Here is a 20,000-nt window from a genome sequence, read left to right on the forward strand (position 1 = left end):
TCTTGCTCTCTATTTTTAAAGCAGGACACCAGTGCAACACAACAGATCACAACTCAATGTAATGTTGTAATATAATGTAACAATGCAACAAACCCTATTAAGAAATGCAACAGAACAGAACACAGTACAACACAAAACTACAAACAATGTGAGTGATACCACACTGTCATGAACTTGCAACAAATAACTATCCTATTCTTCCACACAGTTTTTTTGCAAGACACTTAAAGGGATATTTCACTTAAAAAAAAACGTTGGTAATTTTATCATCTAATCAGGCTTTTATGAACACCCTGAACAGTTTTTAATTAGCTTCATTGAATATTTAGATATTTGATGTAAATGTTACCAGGCCCTCCAGGCCCAGGGCCTCTCCCCACACACACACACCCATTGTAAATTCAAACTTCATTTTAACCATGATAGATTCATTAAAAACACCCATTTTTTTTTTAAATGAAGTTTGAAGTTACAATGGGTGTGTATGTGGAGAGAGGCCCTTCCACTGCTCCCTGTTGAAAGTGGAATATCCCTTTAAAGGAGCACTTCACCCATTTTCAACGATATATGTGCATATAGGTCCTCGCTAATGGATATTATGAGATGGCACAATTTAAGTAAGTATGGCCATCATCGATTACAAGCTAATAGAAACTTCAGCGTTTCTCTTCCTTTACAGGTAGCATGCTATAATAGAAGCCATTGTTTTTGCATACATTTAAAAAATAACAAAAAATCGTGTTTGAAATCACCAAACCTGCCTACTGATGATGTCACTGGTAGGTAGGTTTCTGAACTGTCCACACTTCACAGCCCTCCTCTGAGACAGAGCAGACAGAATTGGTATAGCCTACCATATTGTAATGCGCATGAGTGATTGAGTTATATATAAGATAACTTGAAAATGAATGAATCATGTTCACAGACAGACACACACACACACACACACACACACACACACACACACACACACACAGATTACAATGCCCTGCCACGCATCACTGTGGGCAAGGTATTGATACAGATACATCTGCTTCATGTCAATTTGTTTACTCTGTTAATATTTGGTGGAATAATATTCTTAAAGACAGAAAAACATTTGGTAGGCTACTTTGAGGGTATACATGATGTTGCAGTGATTCGGTGGAAACAGCTGAGGACTGCATATATCATGTTTAAAAACCTTGGCTATTCAATCCTATAAATACAATCAAACATCAGATCGGATTTAGATGAGCCTGAAGAGATGAACTGAACTGATCTGATTCTTGGATCAGATAACATCATATCAGTATGAAACAGCTGAGGTTAAATATAATGAGACATCTTTTGGGTATTTAAGTATAGAGGCACAGATAAGAGATTGCAACATTAGGTGTGTGTAATGCTTTTACAGAGATGTTTTTTGCAACCATCACAATTCCTAAACAGGCTTCATTTAGCTTGCCTCACATCCATTTACCTGAAGCAATGTGACTTTGGTTTCTCATTACTTTACATTCAGAACTAAATAAAGCAAAAGTGCTTCTAAATGGTTTAACCACTTTTATATTCTGTATACTGTATAGCAGGGGTCAGCAACCTTTTTGAAATTAAGTGCCATGTTTTTATTTTCTAGATATTCAGTGTGCCATGTCAACATACATTTTGCTGAGACGTGATCAAACATTCTGACATATTTTGATTGGCAGGACATTGTTATAACGATCATACATTAGACTAGCAATAACCCACCTATCTCCCCGACTCCCTCCCCAGACAAAGTTCAGAGTTTTAATGAATGTAGAATTATGTGCAGGATGCAATTTGCTGTAAATTACGTGACTTCATTTAATTGAACACGTTTAAAAAAAAAGATTTGATTTTAAAATAAAAGTCCTCTCTCTCACACTTCTGCCAGTGTGCCAGTGATCATTCTCCCCTGTGCCAATGTTGGCACCTGTGAGTGCCTAAGGTTGCCAACCCCTGCTGTAGGCCGATCCACAACTTTCCAACAGCCCATCGTGCATTGCGCAGAAGTTGCACGGAGCTTCCGGAGCCGCAGCCGAGTGTGCTCTACAAGCTCACAACGGCTGCATCTGCGACGCGGCGTGAGCTTATGAGTCTGCTGTTAACCGGAAGTGTGATGCAAAAAAAATCTCCAGTAAATTCCCGCGGAAAGAGGTGGATAGGGTGGCCTATGTTGTCCAGTTTCCTGTAGCCCCCTCCTTTTTCCTTCTACAAGCTCACAATGCAATGCGTTGTGAGCTTGTAGATCATATGCTATTTTCACTGAATGTCTGTCCCAAAATAGGGACGCCAGGGTTTGTTGTTCAGCTCAGGTTCACTGCCACCTTGAAATATTATGTTTATGTTCAGATACCTCGTTTGTGATTATTCTGTTGAACTCGCGTGCCAAGAAGAAAGAAATATGGTTACACAAATGTGCTTAAGGTTGGTGAACATCTTGCAGTCATTTTGAACGGAACAATTCATAACCTCTGGGGGCGTCCAGGGGCCACTGTGGCATCATTTGTGTCAGTCATGCTTCATTGTTTCCCAACAGGCTGCTCACTGATGACTGGCCAATGGGACAAAGGGCTTTTTAACACGCCAAGACCCGATTCTATATAAATGTCTTCTAAATCCTAACAGTTTTCTGAAAAATCTATGTTTAAGGACCCTGCTGAATTATTTGCAGGCCTATTTGAACATATTTTGTTCCAGGGACCCCCCAGAAGCAAATATTTGAGTTACAAATGTTCGCTTTAAAACAAATATATATTCAAAGATTTACACACATTTTCATGACCTTTCAAAAATAGCAGATCTACAAGTTCATAGCGTGGCACTCAGTGCAGCGCTATGAGCTTGTAGATCTGCTATTTTTGAATAGCCAAAGTAATGGTTAAAGTGGTTAAAATGTACCAATCCTGCTTATGTCTTTCTGAGACACGTTCCCCCCTGAGAGAAGGTCTTAAGATTTATCATCAACATCTGTGGCCAGCTCCCAAATGAAGGACCAACGTATTGCACGTAACTTACGTGCAATACATACTTTGAAGTGAACCCCCACCATCCCTATTCTGGAGGAAATATTCGATCTAGATCTGCTATTTTTGGCCAAGAGGTTTGGTGTGGAGGGGAAAAGGAGTGCACCAAGTACAGTGCAACTCAAGTCCATTCAACAAGTAGACCTATAGTATAGAGGGTTTATGCTAAGAAGAGACCAAATCCACATCAAGGCTACAGTCAAATCAATTAATACTTTTAAACAAGTCTTTTATAGATAGGAATATAGGCTAATGAAGAAAAATAATTTGTAGTTAATTGGGTAAATTGTTTTACCTATTAAAGGATTAATTGGAGTTGATGTATTTGTTCTTCCTTCCTCTGCTGATGAGGCATTGAGGGATTAAAAGAGTGATTTAAAAAAAAAAGTCCAATAGCCAAAGTTGTTTTCAACAATATGTACTGTGTGTATATATATATATAGAGAGAGAGAGAGAAAGAGAGAGAGAGAGAGAGAGAGAGAAGAGAGAGAGAGAGAGAGAGAGAGAGAGAGAGAGAGAGAGAGAGAGAGAGAGAGAGAGAGAGAGAGAGAGAGAGAGTGTGTGTGTGTGTGTGTGTGTGTGTGTGTGTGTGTGTGTGTGTGTGTGTGTGTGTGTGTGTGTGTGTGTGTGTGTGTGTGTGTGTGTGTGTGTGTGTGTGTGTGTGTGCGTGCGTGTCTGTGTGCGTGTGCATGCGTTTATTGCGCCTATTGATAGAATAGACTAGCCTATATAGGTCTGGCTACACTTTTTTTTACATTACTTTTAAATACATTTGTGCATAAGATCTGCAAGTAATGATATCACAGCATTCGTAGAATCTCCAGACCCGAGCATTGAGCAAGCATGTGCACGCATGCACGCACAGCCTGCAGACAGTGTTGGAGTTGTGTGAAGTGAACTTGTGAATAATTTCTTTTGGAGATTTCAGAGTAGGATGTGGTTCAAACCCCGCCCATTCATCTTCAGCCAATAAGTGCATAGTTATTCAAATGAGCCACTCATAAAGATAACTTGGAGCGGCAACTGTGACAGAGCTCATAAGAAACTTTACTCCCCGACCGCAACTCTAGTCCACTTTCTAACGGACGTATCTGTGAAATTGTCTCTTACTGGATATTCCACTGCTAAACCAACACCAAAGGAGCTTTTAACTCGGAACCTCATTTGAGGTCAAATATGGGAATCGAAAATATATATTTTTTCACTGTTGGGATAACTTTGGCAAACATTTGTGTAACTTTTTCTTCTGACCCTGAAGCCACAACTATTTTAGGTAAGAGTCAATAATCGGTGCATTTATTATGGTGTGTTTTATGTTCTTGTGATAGGGTGATTAATTGGACCATAAACAAGACTGCAAACAGCCCTTAAAACGTAAACATTTGTGGGTGGGTGGCATTGGAGGGTGGGTGGGTTACTGGGTTTTAATGAATGCATGTGCTGCACTCTGACCGGGAATAACCCTGGGAAAAAGTTTAGGGTCTCCACTGCACCCTATTCTATAGCTATTCACGTGCGCCTATAGAAAAGAGACTTCATAAAGGCCTTTTGTGAAAAATCACTGTGAAGATTTGCGCATTGTTTTTCCAGATTAAATTAATTCCTCTAAGCAACAACAGTGGTTGTAAATATATGTTATAGATTTAATTTAATAAGTAATCAACTAATTTATCGAGCTATTATTTAATAATGATCAACCTGAGGAATTATAGGCATATCTATATGTTTGTTTTAATTCGTATAGCCTACAAACATTACCACTGATTTTTGTTAGTTTATAAAACTTGCATGGTGGTCAAGCAATTTTAATGTATTTTTATGAATCTTATTGCTAGGCCTACTAGCTTTTCTCAAAGCATTTTTTAATTAGGTCCAAATTATATTTATGGTAGCAGAAGTGTGCATGTGGAGACAAAAGAGGGCGACAGCGTCCTGCTCTAACATTAATATGGTGGTGATCACTGGACATAACAGTGTCAGTAGGCCTATCTAGCAAGGTTTACAAAGCAACATCATTTTTTGGAGCTATTGCAAAATGTTCTATATTTTCTACCATAGGCTACTCTGGTAGAGAGTAGGCTATGTGTAATTTGTAAGTAGGATAGATGCACCACCTACAACAGTGATTCTCAAACTTTTTTTAATTTCAAGGACCCCCCATAGCTGACTTAGTTACTGACCTGTAAAGGTCCATTTGGAACCCCTTCAAGGGTCTCTGGAGCCCACGTTTCAGTACCACTGACCTTTGGTCAAAATTATATCTGAAATGTTCACCTCTCTTCATTTCTGTGACCTCAAGAAGTTATGGAAAGGGAGTAATTGTGTGTGTGTGTGTGTGTGTGTGTGTGTGTGTGTGTGTGTGTGTGTGTGTGTGTGCGTGTGCGTGTGCGTGTGCGTGTGTGTGTGTGTGTGTGTGTGTGTGTGTGTGTGTGTGTGTGTGTGTGTGTGTGCGTGTGCGTGTGCGTGCGTGTGCGTGTGCTTTATCAGCTAACAGCACTACAACCACTGCTCCCCTGCCCACCACCACCAGTGAGTGGATCTCAGACTATGAAGGCATTGTGTCCAAGTTCTCCCTGCGCACAGCTGATGTTCCTGACGATGATATGTGCTACATAGTGCCTGGTCAGCCTGACACCATTAGAGAGTGTCAGTTCAACCCAGAAACACAGAGCTTCATTGTGATTCATGGCTGGACGGTATGTCAGTTAAGCACTTAAACCCTTTCATTTTTAGTCAAACAGACCTGAGTTGCAACTGTACTTGGACCACTTTTTTTCTGTCTGTAGTCTCTGCACCAATTGTCTTTGCCAAAAATAGAAACAGATCTAAAAGCTCATGTGTCGCAACGCAACACGTTGTAGATCTGCTATTTTTGTGATTGTTGCCCCCAGAATAGGCATGCTGGTGTTCAAGTAGTCAAAGTCTAAGGGGTTAATGCTCTGCCCTTATTATCTCACTTAATTATTATAAACTTTGGAAGGGAATATCACGAGATGTGGATTTTACATGAATTAAGCCTTAAGTTGTGCGCATCTTGTCAATAATAAATGTAGGCCTAATATAATTGTATTGTTGTTACCTTGTGAGTGTACAAGATTTGTCCAATTCTGTTCATAACACGGTAAAACTATATATTCAACATGGCAAGTTGCAAGAACAGCCCAGAATCCTTTTCAAGTAAGGGAAGCGCGATGAGTTAACAACCAGTCTGTTTATTCCTCCTCTTAATGAGATTTAGAAGCAAGCTGAACTTGACATTGTTGTTTTCTGTGTGCATGTACCATAGGTCACAGGAATGTATGAGAGCTGGGTGCCCAAGCTGGTGACTGCCCTTTATGAGAGGGAACCCAGTTCTAATGTCATTGTGGTGGACTGGCTGACTCGTGCCAGCCAGCACTACCCAACATCTGCAGCCTACACCAAGCTAGTGGGCCGCGACGTCGCCCAGTTTGTCTACTGGATACAGGTGAGTCTTTTGGATCTACTTGTACCCTGATTGTCTGGTTGACAGGATCATGTTTTTATGATCACCATTGTTGTTGAGATGGTGCCATGTGTCCCGTTGGTCCGGCTGGCCCCCATTATAACTCACCCTATCCCTAACCCTAACCTAACCCAACGTTTGGCAGACTATTGAGGTGAATTAAATATTATTATTGCTACTGTATGTGCTGCATGACCCTGAGACACAGCTGCTGATAGGTAAGAGGGGGGATAGGTAAGGAGGTCATACAGTAGATGCCACATAGTGGCCCCTTTGTTTTATAGCTGTGTGAAAGAGATAAGATTCTTGGCTTTGAACGAGAAGAATGTTTGATGTTTTGTTTTAGCCAATTAACATGAACTGTTAGAGGAAGGGCAAGGCAGTCCATCTTTTTGCCTTGCTGAAGCAACATGTCTGATGTGGGAATCTTACAGTAAATACATATTTTTCTATCATTTTATATTGCATCTGAGTCAAAGTGAACTGATCTTTTGAGAGTCTTCAATTACGCTGGGCTTTAGTCATGAAGTCCATATATTAAGTAGGATTTCCACGTCACTATTGGGACGTCGGAATAACGGTTTGTCAGAATTATGAGCGGACCCCGTTGACAATTGGATTTTGCTTGATTAAACCAAAACCCTCTAGATGGTCAAACCACCATCACATTCAGTGGAATACTGCAATGCCAGAAGTGAGAAGGAACTCTGCATTTAAAGTATAGTCTGCCAAAGTGCAGCAGATTTGTCAGTAGTGATGTAATGTTTCTTTTTTGTATCTAGCGTTGCTGTGGGTATGTTTTCCTTCTGGTTATGATTTTATTCTCACTGTAAAGGCTTTTTACAGCCTTGTCTCTGGCTCACAGCAGTCTCTCATTATGAGGCTAAGTACTGATTCAAATAGCATGTGAAGCTTAGTGGAGCACTGCCCTTTACGCGGAGAGACTTCAAGTCAAGCTAGGCGACACTGGCACGGGCCGGCTATGAAACACATTGTTGCCCCATAGTTTACCTGAGGTCTAGTATTACAGATTGTAGCCCATTGGCACACTGTTTTATTTGTGCCACGACTCCTCATATATGTGTCATTCATTGTCTTTTTGGTTTCCCCAACACACATTAACGCTTGTCCTGGATTATGGCCTAAATTCTATTCAGACTCCAATAGAATTGCCCTCACTTCAAAATGTTGTACCCAATTTAAGTTATTTAACATGTGTTATTGTCCAACAATGCATCCAAGGGATCTTAAACTTGCATCTCTCTTCCTTTAGAAAGAGCTGCAGCTACCCTGGGAAAGGATCCACCTGGTGGGATACAGTCTGGGAGCACATATCGCAGGCATCGCCGGAGACCTGACTGATCACAAAATCAGCAGAATCACAGGTGAGAGAGCACAATGCCCCTGGATATTTGTGTGATCATAGTGAATTCATACTGTAGCAGTACACGCAGATAATGCATTTAATAATATACTGTATATGTGTGTGCATATATATGACATCTCTGACCTGCTTAGAATAATGGCATGTTTATTGTGATCAGAGCAGCAGACCATTAGCAGCTCATAATCATAATCCCTCATTGTTTAGCTCCTGGCTCGGCTCCACTGGTCTACAGTGTGTTGCATATGGTATTAGTAAGTAACCTTATGTATATGGCACCTTTCGAGAGCAGACCTCACAAAGTGCTTCATAGAGATAATAAAGCATAAACATACATAGTATATACAGACATCAAACTGGATAATTATTAAGTCCAAAGGAAGAGTGTTCCAATGTTTAGGACGTAACTATGACGACGGCTACATTGACAGCATATTAAACACAGGTACTAGGTACACATAAATGAAGTACCTGGTACCAAAAGAGTTGTGTCAATTTGAGCCAGTTCAAAGTTAACTTAAACTAGCCCTTACCCGTTCAAAGATATGAGCTCCGACATGATGTGCAGTGTGTGGGTTATGGGATGTGCACTGTGCACACAGACAGTATATGAGGAATGGAAAGTAACTTTAACTGGTGTTTAATGTAAGAAATACCCGTTTGTTTAATGGCTATAGAGAGATACTGTGTACCGATCTGCATGATTTTTGGACAACATCTGTAACGGGGCCAGACAACCCCCCCGCCCGCCACCCGCCTACACACACACACACACACACACACACACACACACACACACACACACACACACACACACACACACACACACACACACACACAGAGAGAGAGAGAGAGATGGTTAAACATGTTGCCTCATGCTAGATGCAGAATAGATATGCCTCATGCTAGATGCAGAATAGATATAGATACACCATAAAAATGCTAATATAGCATATGATTTGTGAAAGTGACAAACGGGCTTCACAGTTATGTCAGGTGTGTTCATATGCTAATCGTGATGCGATTTCAGATCAATAGCTCCAGCCACTGAGGAGAAACGCTGTGACAGACAGACAGACACTCACTCAGACAGACACTCACTCAGACAGACAGACAGACATTTGGAAAATTATATGTTTGATATATCCGCACATTGACAATGGGTGCTGGGCCAAAAAGACTTAAAGCTATATTATGGAAGTTGCTCTACTACTGGTCAGTAGCGGTATTGATTTTTTCGTCCGTTTTCGCCCGGGGTCGCCACGGACCACCGGAGCGGGCCGCAGTCCACCGCGTCCGCCTGCGCCTTGCCGAGACGCATCCGTAGAGGGGTCTCGCGTCCCTCTGCGACCAGGCGTTGGGGAGTAACAGGCTAGACTCCTACACCAGAGTAAACACTGCTGTTGAGGCATGCTACTTCCTGAAAAGACGGCAAGGCGCACTGTGATTGGCCGGTAGTGTATGATCCACACTGTGATTGGCCGGTAGTGTATGATCTGGAGACAACGTATACAGAAAGATGCAGATGACGTAATTTTGCCGCGAAATCCGGTCCCCGGCCAGGATCATAGAAAACATATTTACAGAAGGCTTTAGGGGCTGAAATTCACGGAGTGGGTTTTCTAAAACTTTAGCGATTTAATAGTTAGGACAATTTTAAGATTTGTTTTATTGGAAAAGTTACATAGTATAGCTTTAAGGTTGAGAAAAGTAGAGCCTGCAGTCCAGCTACATGGAAGAGAACCACTTTATTTGCAAAACATGACAACGTTGACCTGAAAAAGATCCCTTATAAGGATCGTTGAGATGTTTTGCAAATAAAGCGGTTCTATTCCATGGAACTTTTCTCAATTTGAGCCAGTACCATGCAGAGGGACAGCACCTTATTTGTGTCCCTCTTTCAGGTCGCATGCAAACAAAAATACTGACCTCCTGTCCTGTCTTGTCGTCCAGGCTTAGACCCCGCCGGTCCCACCTTCGAGCATGCGGACAACCAGGACACCCTTTCACCAGACGATGCCGAGTTTGTGGACGTCCTGCACACCAACACCAGGGGCTCCCCAGACCGCAGCATTGGCATCCAGAGGCCAGTGGGCCACATCGACATCTACCCCAATGGGGGCACCTTCCAGCCAGGCTGCGACATCCAGAACACTCTGATAGGAATTGCATCGGCTGGCATCAAAGGCCTGCAGAGTATGTAGCCCACACTAACACACATGCATTGCACACAAAGACGTATGCACGCGCACACACATTATACAGATGCACAGTGTTAAATTTGCTCTGAGAGAGTAACATGTTTAACACATTTTACAAGTGTACATGCATGGATAGCAGGTTACAGTCCATGACCTCCCTAATTACCTTGTCAGCCCAGGACCAGTAAATCAGTGTCACGCATAATGTACTGTAATGGCTAGGATATATGAGATACAGTAGGTTCAATATGATATATTAGCTCTATGTTGTAGAATTACAGAGAACTTAACTTATAAATCCAGTTGAGTTATAAATCATCATCTGCTCTTATGTCATTGACCCAATGCAAATTTCTGCTCAGATCAAAGTGAAAAGTCTGCTGTTACAATGCTGTAAATTATCAGGACAGGTTCACTGGAGGTTTGCATGGTGTCAGTATGTAATTTGCCTCCATAAAAGCCTTCGGGGGTCACATGCTTGCCTCCAGTCAGAGCAGACGAGCCCAGCTGGGGAGTAAATTGCAATATGTCATAGGCATGGTCTGTATAGTGCAGGTTTTCACATGGGTCCTCATGTAGCCATCAACACAACCACGGTGAACTGATCCAAGCAGGGTGCATGCAGTAAAGGGCCTGTGGATGTAGTGATTGCTTAATTGTGAATCTCCCCACACACTGTAAGTGTGCTTTTTGCCTGTAGCGAAAACATCCAGCTATAGGCATACACTAGCTGTCATACACTAGCTAGTATTTTAAAATGTCTAGATTGTTTTACGTACATGTCACCAAGACCTTTTATTCAGGTGTGCAAAGACCTACCAAAGTATGAATACAATAAAAACAATCTACAAAATACAAAATTACACATTTATTGATATAAAATGTATGGGACATTTATTTAAATAAATCACAGATCCTTGGCATGATCAATATAAACAAGTTACATCTCATATTTTGTTCGTCACAGATCATCATTTAGTATTCAAATGTATTCTTATGTGTCTATTTTGTAAACTAACAACTTTCTAAATGAATGAATGTATGAATTGTGTATTGTATTTCTCCCTGGCATTCAAACCTGCACTGTCCGGTCTGCCACAGATATGGACCAACTGGTCAAGTGTTCCCACGAGCGGTCCATCCATCTGTTCATCGACTCGCTGGTGAACACGCAGCAACAGAGCATGTCCTACCGCTGCTCTTCCAAGGAGGCCTTTAACAAGGGCCTGTGTCTCAGCTGTCGCAAGAACCGCTGCAACAAACTAGGCTACAACGTCCAAAAGCTCCGCTCACCCCGCTCTGCCCGCAGTACAAAGATGTACCTGAAGACCCGCGAAATGATGCCCTACAAAGGTAATAGAGCAGGAACAATGGCTGTAAAGTAAGCTGCTTAAAAGTATACAATGCCTTGAGTTTGCGTCAGTCAAGGCCCAAATTCCAAAATGTTACCCTATTTATGGTGATGATGATGATGATAATAGTAACATGTATTTCTGTAGCAGTCGTACTCTGTAAACAGAGTTAACAAACTACTTTTCACATTTATGTAGATACTGTATGTGTTTTATGCTACGTTCTGTAATGAGGGATGAGGGAAATGAGTTCATGTTCGTCCACTGCAGATAAATGTCTGGATTTATGGGCTTTGCATGAATTACAGAGAGTTAAGTTGACTCATGTTAATACGGTAGCTAAGTTGGAAAATCCTCAGTGTATGAGCTACTATTTGAATATTGTTATTGTAGTGGTGGCTGCTTAGGTGAAGAAACATAACCACTTTCATTATATATTGGTACAAATATTAAAGAAAGACAAGAGACATTCAAAAATGTGCACTTTTTGTAAAACATACAGATATTGTGCACAAGCATCCATGCATTATACATTTACTGTATGCAATATATGTAGGTGTAGGGTCGAGTGGTGAGGGGCAATAGTAGAGCAAGCCATGGAATAAAGCAATGTTTGGCATGTTGGTCACATGGGGAGGAGGTCAGGGGTATCTCAGGAGTTACTTAGGTAACACGACACCACTGCACATGATTCGTTATAAATGGAAAGTTTGTTACAATCCCGTGAGGGAGCAGCAGCAGAAGCAACAGCAGCAACAGAAGTACAGTAGTAGTAGCAGCAGCAGTAGTAGTAGTAGTAGTAGTAGTAGTAGTAGTAGTAGTAGTAGTAGTAGTAGTAGTAGTAGTAGTAGTTGTTGTTGTTGTTGTTGTTGTTGTTGTTGTTGTTGTTGTTGTTGTTGTTGTTGTTGTTGTTGTTGTTGTTGTTGTTGTTGTTGTACAGTGTTGTACAGGGGTGAGATGCCGTGGGCTCGTTTGGGCTCGGCGAGCCCAAACTTATTTAGCTGCACGCACGCGCGCCTCACATGCACGCACATGAATCATCACGTCACGAATTTAGAGGGGCACCACTTCTAAAATCCATATCACACCACTGGTGTGATATGGATTGTAGTATTGGTATAGTAGTGGGACTGCATGAAGTACAATAACATCATTGAAGAGACATTGACATGAATACATTTAATACAGGGTTATTATAATGATCAAACATGCAGCAGGTGAGGACTCACACACAGAGAACAAATAAGGCTTTAAATTAAAGGTTTCTATTTGCTATATTTCAAGGCTGTACACACAGTGCTGACATCATGTACTACCATTTTGGACTTAACTCAGAGCAAAGTGCCTTTGCAATCACAGTCAACACAACCCTGTAATGTATTACAGTCTGACTCTGAACTCCTATTTTGTTCTCTCTGTGTGTGAGTTCTCCCTTGCTGCATGCAACCTCTTCCCTGACTACTGCAGGGAAGAAGACAATTTTTAATGTCACAGCTCAGCCCTTATGAACCAATAATAATCAAACATGTCATGTAAGATTAAGAATGTTTTCAAATCAAGTGGCTTTGCAAAATTGGAGAGATAAAAACTAAAGGCAGTGAGATTACATAAGTGCTTAAAACGAAATAGTATGAAACCAGATTATTAATAGCGTTGATGAGCACATGACAATGGCACAAGTTAAAGCTTTAAGCTTAATGTAACTTAGTTGTACATGCTTCATGTGCTCATGCGGAAATGCCCTGATAGCATGCAGTGGGCCCTGGGAAAGTTCTGTCTGTCTGTCTGTCTCTCTTATGCCTTGTCTCTCTTCTTCTCCAAGTTTTCCACTACCAAGTGAAGGTGCATTTCTTCAGCAAGGACAAGCTGAGCTACAAAGAGCAGCCACTGAAGGTGTCTCTGTATGGAACCCTTGAAGAGAAGGAGGATATTCCTTTCACTATGTAAGTAAAGAGTTTTCTGAATAGCTAAGCGGTTGTTGAAAGGCATGTTTTCCTGTGATCCTCTTCTCCCAAATGAAGATGAAAAATACATTCTTGGGTAGCCCAGAACTTTCCAGAACCTGAAACTTCCAAGAACATGTGATGTTCTGTGATGTTTTTTTATTTACGTATCCATTATAATCAGATCCACCCCTGAAAGGGGGGTACGCCAAAAAATGCTGAGTTCTGGTTTGTAATTGGAACATAACTCAGGATTAGTACCACCAGGATTAGTACCACCTCCGGAGCAGGGCCCAAAGAAGGTTCTAAATTAAAATCCTTATCTGAAACCGTGCCATAGCATATGGAAACAAAGCACGGTTCACTTATATATTGCATCATGCACACATGTCCTGGATGTCTCAATCCATCATCAGCTGACCTCTGTACTCAGCAGCCATTAGTTTGACCTCATGGCTTTTGCCCTGACCCCCTACAGGCCAGCCTTGAATGGAAACACCACCGTGTCCTTCCTGCTCACCACTGATGTTGACATTGGAGACCTGATGATCGTCAAGCTGCGCTGGGAGAAGGACGCTATCTTCAGCTGGGCAGATTTGTGGGGCAGCAGCAGGTTCCACATCCGCAAACTGCGCGTCAAATCTGGGGAGACACAGTCCAAGTAAGAGCCATGTTACCTCCTCCTTCCATATGACTTAGTTTCTTAACTCTGGTATTACACCAGAAGACCTTTGTCATAAATGATGAAAGCATATCGCTGGTCACAGATTAATGGAAGAACATAGTATCAGAAAAAAAGGAATATCCGCACTGGAATAGTTTCTTGCAGAACATAGGTATTTATGCTACAGTACAGTATGTAACATATAGTAAGAATGCAGTGTCCACATAATGGGAAGATTTTATGTAGATAACTATCCACTTAAACCACTTTGTTGATCAGGGTTCCCCAGGAGTCAGTACTTGGCCAACTTCTTTTTTTCCCTCTACACCAAGAATAGCCAATCTACAAGCTCACAATGCGTAATGTTTGCCTATTATGACATGCCCAGAATAGGGATGGTAGGGTTCAAGTGGTTAAACCTGATGATTTCAGTAGTGAGGTAACATTAACCTGGACTGTACTAGAGCTTAAGAGGTGTTATTCAGTGACATTGACTTCAGTGTGACATTAAATATGATTGCAGGGTGATCTTCTCTGCCAAGGATGGAGAATTTGCCTACCTCGTCAGAGGAGGGGAAGATGCAGTCTTTGTCAAATCAAAAGAACCCTATATGAGCCGTAAAGAAAAACTGTAAGTCAAACAGTATGTTGTAAAGACTGTGGCACATCATACGGAGCTAAAATAATGTGATTCGAGAAACGTTGTTATGCTAACTGATTCGTCCATAACCACATATATATATATATCTCTATCCAGGATTCACAGAATGAAGATGGAGGGCAGCCTCTTTGGCCAGAACGAGGCTTGAAGACTCACTTGAACGCACCTCATCGTCATGCACATTTTGCATCTCTACATTCATAGCCAAAGCTGGACAGAAAAACACTGGGAACTATTTTCAGGAAACGGAAACATACAGGGTGTTACTATTCCTTCCAGAGTCATTACACGCATCACATCCACGTACAACCTTCAGAACTTCCTCCTTGGTGCTGGGGATCAGTCAGCTCAGTTTATTTTGTCTTCCTGGAAAATGTTACAATTTTTATCATAATGGCGTGCAAGCCGTGCATATATTTTTGCTTTCACAGCCTTTGAGTAACTGTTGCTGCATTTCTTTTTAATCACTTGTTTATCCTCTTGTATCCCTCATACACATATTGTTTATACAGATTTTGATACATTTAGACCATTCAAGAGGTTTCTTTTTGTGAACTTGCTACATTATTTTATACAGAAATGAGTCAGAGCGATAGGCATGTTTCTTTCTTTTTCTTTTACTTCTTCAAACTGATCATTTAATTCGTTTTATTCTTTCTCTTCCTAATCCTAACCACTTAACTGCCAACAATCAACAGGGACCAAAGATGTTGTTACTATCTACTGACTGGACTACTATAACAATGATCTTTGTAAATATGTGTATTCTTTCAATCAGTATTATATTATATTGGAATACATTTGTATGTATTAATTTCAGATGTCTTGAATCCTTGCTTGTTCTCGCTAGCATTTGGTTGTTTGTGTTGGCACTGGTCACTTTACCCCCTGCAGACAATTGGATCCACGTGCTGTCCTTTACAACAGGGCTGTGCCTAATTAATCGCCACTGTCGGGGAGAAACCTTGTATCTCCAAGTTCCAAACACAATGCCTCGCATCATTTTAAAATGATGAATACAAAACGAACGGTTTTGGACATGCAAGGCTAACACCCCGACAACAATGTTATGCTCCATCGCATGACAGCATTGCGTGCCAAAAGTAGCACACCTACAAGCTCACAATGTTGTGGATGCCATTTTTCGATGAAGTGTGAATCGGCTTTTACACATTCTGTGTTTTGTTTTTGTTTTTCGCTGTTAGTTGGACGCCCTGATTGTAATGAACTAATGACTAAAACATAATATTATCTGATTAATGGCTTACCTCAACGATGAAGCGAAGTCTAAACATCATGCCCTTGTCTTTGTAAGGTCAAATGTTAAAAGAATGGTGGGAAATAAATATGCAAGCCTTTGCAAGCTCTGATGGACTGTCCTACATAATACAACTGAAGAATATTTCATATTCTATTTATTGAATGTACTTGTACATATTTGTATATTAAGCTGTAATATATTTTGTCAGATTTCCATTGCTGTCTTTGTTTTTATAGATGAAGCATTTTGTGATTTCATGCGCTCACGGTTTTGGACAGATCAATCAAATTGGTTTCCGTGCCAGCTGCTGAGTGCACCTAGTTTTATGAACTGAAATGCAGTGCACTGTATGAAGAAATAACTGAATATTTCAATAAAGTGAAGTCATCTGCACGCTTGATACTTCAGGCTACTCATGTTACATGAAAAGTCCATTGTTTGAAATGTGTTCATCCTTAAATCCTTGTTAACCCATTAGTGTTTTTACCCTTCAAGATGGGAACACATTTTTGTGTTGTTGCTATGTACCGTATATATACAGTATATAGCCTTTTTGGGATATGGTTTTAACTACTAGTGTAGTTTTGAAGTCTTGTAGCTCTCTGAAACCACATGCATTTTATCAAATCAGCAAAACTGAAAACACCAGTCGGCCAGTAATTTTTAGAATTGACTTTAAGATTTTATTGTTAACATTTAAAGCTCTTCATGGTCTGGCACCATACTGTAGCTACCGTGTAGAGTTTTTGAAACCCTATGTTTTGTCCATAGACTGAGGTCCAATGACTCGGTTCTTTTAGTTGTTCCTACTAGGTCGGTTATAAGGATGACAGGGACTCTGCCATCAAGGCCCCAAGACTTTGGTACAGCCAGACAAACTTACACTGGCCGTTTCAGTTATTTTATTTTGTCAATTGAGTACCTGAGACGAATAACAGTCTTAAGGCCCATTCCCACTGGGCCAGATAAGAGATAACAGATAAAGAAATCTCTCTCTCCAGATATTTTTCCATTCAAAGTGGATGGTAGATACAGATAAAAAAAATAGCTGCCACAGATAAAAGTATCTGTGGCAAATATCTGTGATAGATATTTTTTTATCTGTATCTACAGTACCATCCACTTTGAATGGAAAAATATCTGGAGAAAGAGATTTTTACTTGCGCCCATATAAAATATGAGGCGCAAGTACTGCGATCAGTTGAAGGTATTTGTCTGTAGCACACATTGGAACACTGAAGTATACTATATATAATACTTAAATATAATATATATATATATATATATATATATATATATATATATATATATATATAATATATATAATATATATAATATATAATATTATATATAATATGTATAAAACTGTTATCTGGCCCAGTGGGAATGGGTCTTTAATCCCTCTTGGTGCAATCGGCCCTAAGTCCATATTTGAACTTTTTTGAATAAAGATATTTTTTGATTTACCAGACTGTAAACCACAAACTAGTCATTTTTAACATATTCAATCATTGAGAAAGTAACCATGCTGTTTGTATCACAGCTCATACCGGTATATATTTGAGTTAACATTTATTTTCATGTGCAAAAGGTGTGCTTTGGATGGAATGCAGGGGTTTGGGTGTCAAAACATTGGCCAGTTAATGTGTTGTTGTTGTTAGTCTGGCTGGTGTTATGCAACACATCAATAAATAAGCTTTGTAACTCTCATTCTGTACAGACTAATTCCATGGAAGAGATTCCTTCTGGGAAGTATAAAACAGGAAAGGCATTGAGCAACTCTTGGCATCCAGAGTCAAGGGAATTAATTGTGGTACAATTAGCTTCATATTGTCGTCCCTTACATTTTTCTGATTCCATAAATTGAAGGAATTATCCTTATTAAGTGTGCCTGCTATGCAATAGCAAAACACTTATTGTAATCCGCCATACTTAAGTCATTAAGTCATTAAGTCTTTCGCCACGAATTTCTGCACGTAATAACTGCCGCACAATTTACGCCACCGCCGCAATATATACATCAAAACGTGCGGCTCGGCCGGGAATGGTGTGCTATTACTTTTCTTTCCGATCCGCGTTACCATTGCGACGTAATTCGCAAAAAACGACGCCCAAAAACCCCATTGACTTAGAATGGGGGAAATTTCGGCACGTAATAACTGCCGCAAGATTTACGCCACCTCCGCAATATATACATCAAAACGTGCGGCTCGGCCGGGAATGGTGTGCTATTACTTTTCTTTCCGATCCGCGTTACCATGGCAACGTAATTCGTAAAAAACTACGCGCAAAAACCCTCATTGACTTTGAATGGGGGACCCAGAAAACCCAGAAACTTTGGCGCCACATAACTCTGCCATAATTTTGCCTAGCAACGTGATTTAAACTTTAAAATGCACACACAACTTTGGTCTTTTCCGGCCAATAGGGATGAGCTGTAATTGATTAAGCCCCGCCCCCTCTGTATTCCTATTGGCTGGGTTTTAAACAGCCACTACTCCAGTTCACAGCATGGTACCGTCTTGAAACTTGGTGTCTGGACTTAAACGGCCAATAGGGACTTATTACTTAAGCCCAGCCCCCTCTTAAGCCCCGCCCCTATCTTCCTATTGGCTTAGCTTTAAACAGCTTTATCTCCAGTTTGCAGCATGGTGCCGTCTCGAAACTCGATGTGTGTACTTACATGGCAAATAGGAACTATCTGTAAATGCTTAAGCCCCGCCCCCTCTGCCTTCCTATTGGCTGGGCTTTAAACAGCCATGTCTCCACTTCCCAACACGTTACTGGTCACAAACTCGGTGGGTGGTCCCACAGTCCCAACGGCTAACCGCTAATGCTAATGCTAACAAATGCTAATGCTAACACATGCTAATGCTAACACATGCTAATCCTAATGCTAACACATGCTAATGCTAACAAATGCTAATGCTAAAAAATGCTAATGCTAACATATGCTAATGCTAACGAATGCTAATGCTAACAAATGCTAATGCTAATGCTAACACATGCTAATGTTAACAAATGCTAATGCAAAAAAATGCTAATGCTAACGAATGCTAATGCTAGCAAATGCTAATGCTAACAAATGCTAATGCTAACACATGCTAATGTTAACATATGCTAATGCTAATGCTAACAAATGCTAATGCTAATACATGCTAATGCTAACAAATGCTAATGCTAACAAATGCTAATGCTAATGCTAGTGCTAACATATGCTAATGCTTACGAATGCTAATGCTAAAAATGCTAATGCTAATGCTAACAAATGCTAATGCTAATGCTAACACATGCTAATGCTAACAAATGCTAATGCTAAAAAATGCTAATGCTAACATATGCTAATGCTAACAAATGCTAATGCTAACAAATGCTAATGCTAACACATGCTAATGCTAACATATGCTAATGCTAATGCTAACAAATGCTAATGCTAATACATGCTAATGCTAACAAATGCTAATGCTAACACATGCTAATGCTAATACATGATAATGCTAACAAATGCTAATGCTAACAAATGCTAATGCTAACACATGCTAATGCTATGCTAACATATGCAGATGCTAACAAATGCTAATGCTAAAAATGCTAATGCTAACTAATGCTAATGCTAACAAATGCCTAATGTTTAAAGGAAAACAAATCTATGATAATGCTAATGCTAAAAAAATGTTAATGTTAAAGCTAATGATAAAAATGCTGATGTAAAACTGCTATACAAGGTTGCACACACTTAGCGAGCTGCAGGCACACTTAAAATTTCTTAGAAATTTTCTTTTCTAGTTATATATTGTGACCGCATAGATCGCATTTACCGGTACGATGAAATTCTGCAACTCATGTGCGTCAGTCAGTCACGCCTCATGTCACGCTCCATATATGAGACAGGGAAGTAGTTGCCAGCACTCAAGGAATCTCCTTTTCACATGATTTGATTTACCTCACTGGACAGGAGCAACGTACATGTTTCGACCTTGTTGGTCTTCGTCAGCTTTGACGAATCTTTCTCTACACG

The 20,000-nt window shown here is 40.5% G+C and overlaps 1 protein-coding gene across 1 annotated transcript; it reads left to right on the forward strand.

The window, feature by feature from the left end:
• Positions 1-4,077: 4,077 nt before the first annotated feature.
• lpla (lipoprotein lipase a) lies at positions 4,078-16,375 on the forward strand. The gene is made up of 10 exons (XM_080736631.1): positions 4,078-4,305; positions 5,520-5,728; positions 6,319-6,498; positions 7,790-7,901; positions 9,854-10,096; positions 11,203-11,454; positions 13,276-13,396; positions 13,875-14,057; positions 14,584-14,691; positions 14,818-16,375. Exons 1-10 carry the CDS (start codon positions 4,209-4,211, stop codon positions 14,867-14,869), a joined length of 1,557 nt encoding a protein of 518 aa, XP_080592757.1. The 5' UTR covers positions 4,078-4,208; the 3' UTR covers positions 14,870-16,375.
• Positions 16,376-20,000: the final 3,625 nt, after the last annotated feature.

The sequence above is a fragment of the Nannobrachium achirus genome, assembly GCF_963921795.1.
Source record: "Nannobrachium achirus genome assembly, chromosome: 1".
NCBI classification, from domain to species: domain Eukaryota; kingdom Metazoa; phylum Chordata; class Actinopteri; order Myctophiformes; family Myctophidae; genus Nannobrachium; species Nannobrachium achirus.

Coding starts and splice junctions, on each gene's coding strand:
- lpla (XM_080736631.1), top strand. CDS start 4,209: ATGGGAATCGAAAATATATATTTTTTCACTGTTGGGATAACTTTGGCA. Junction 6,499..7,789: donor AGTTTGTCTACTGGATACAG/GTGAGTCTTTTG, acceptor CTCTTCCTTTAG/AAAGAGCTGCAGCTACCCTG. Junction 14,692..14,817: donor ATGAGCCGTAAAGAAAAACT/GTAAGTCAAACA, acceptor ATCTCTATCCAG/GATTCACAGAATGAAGATGG.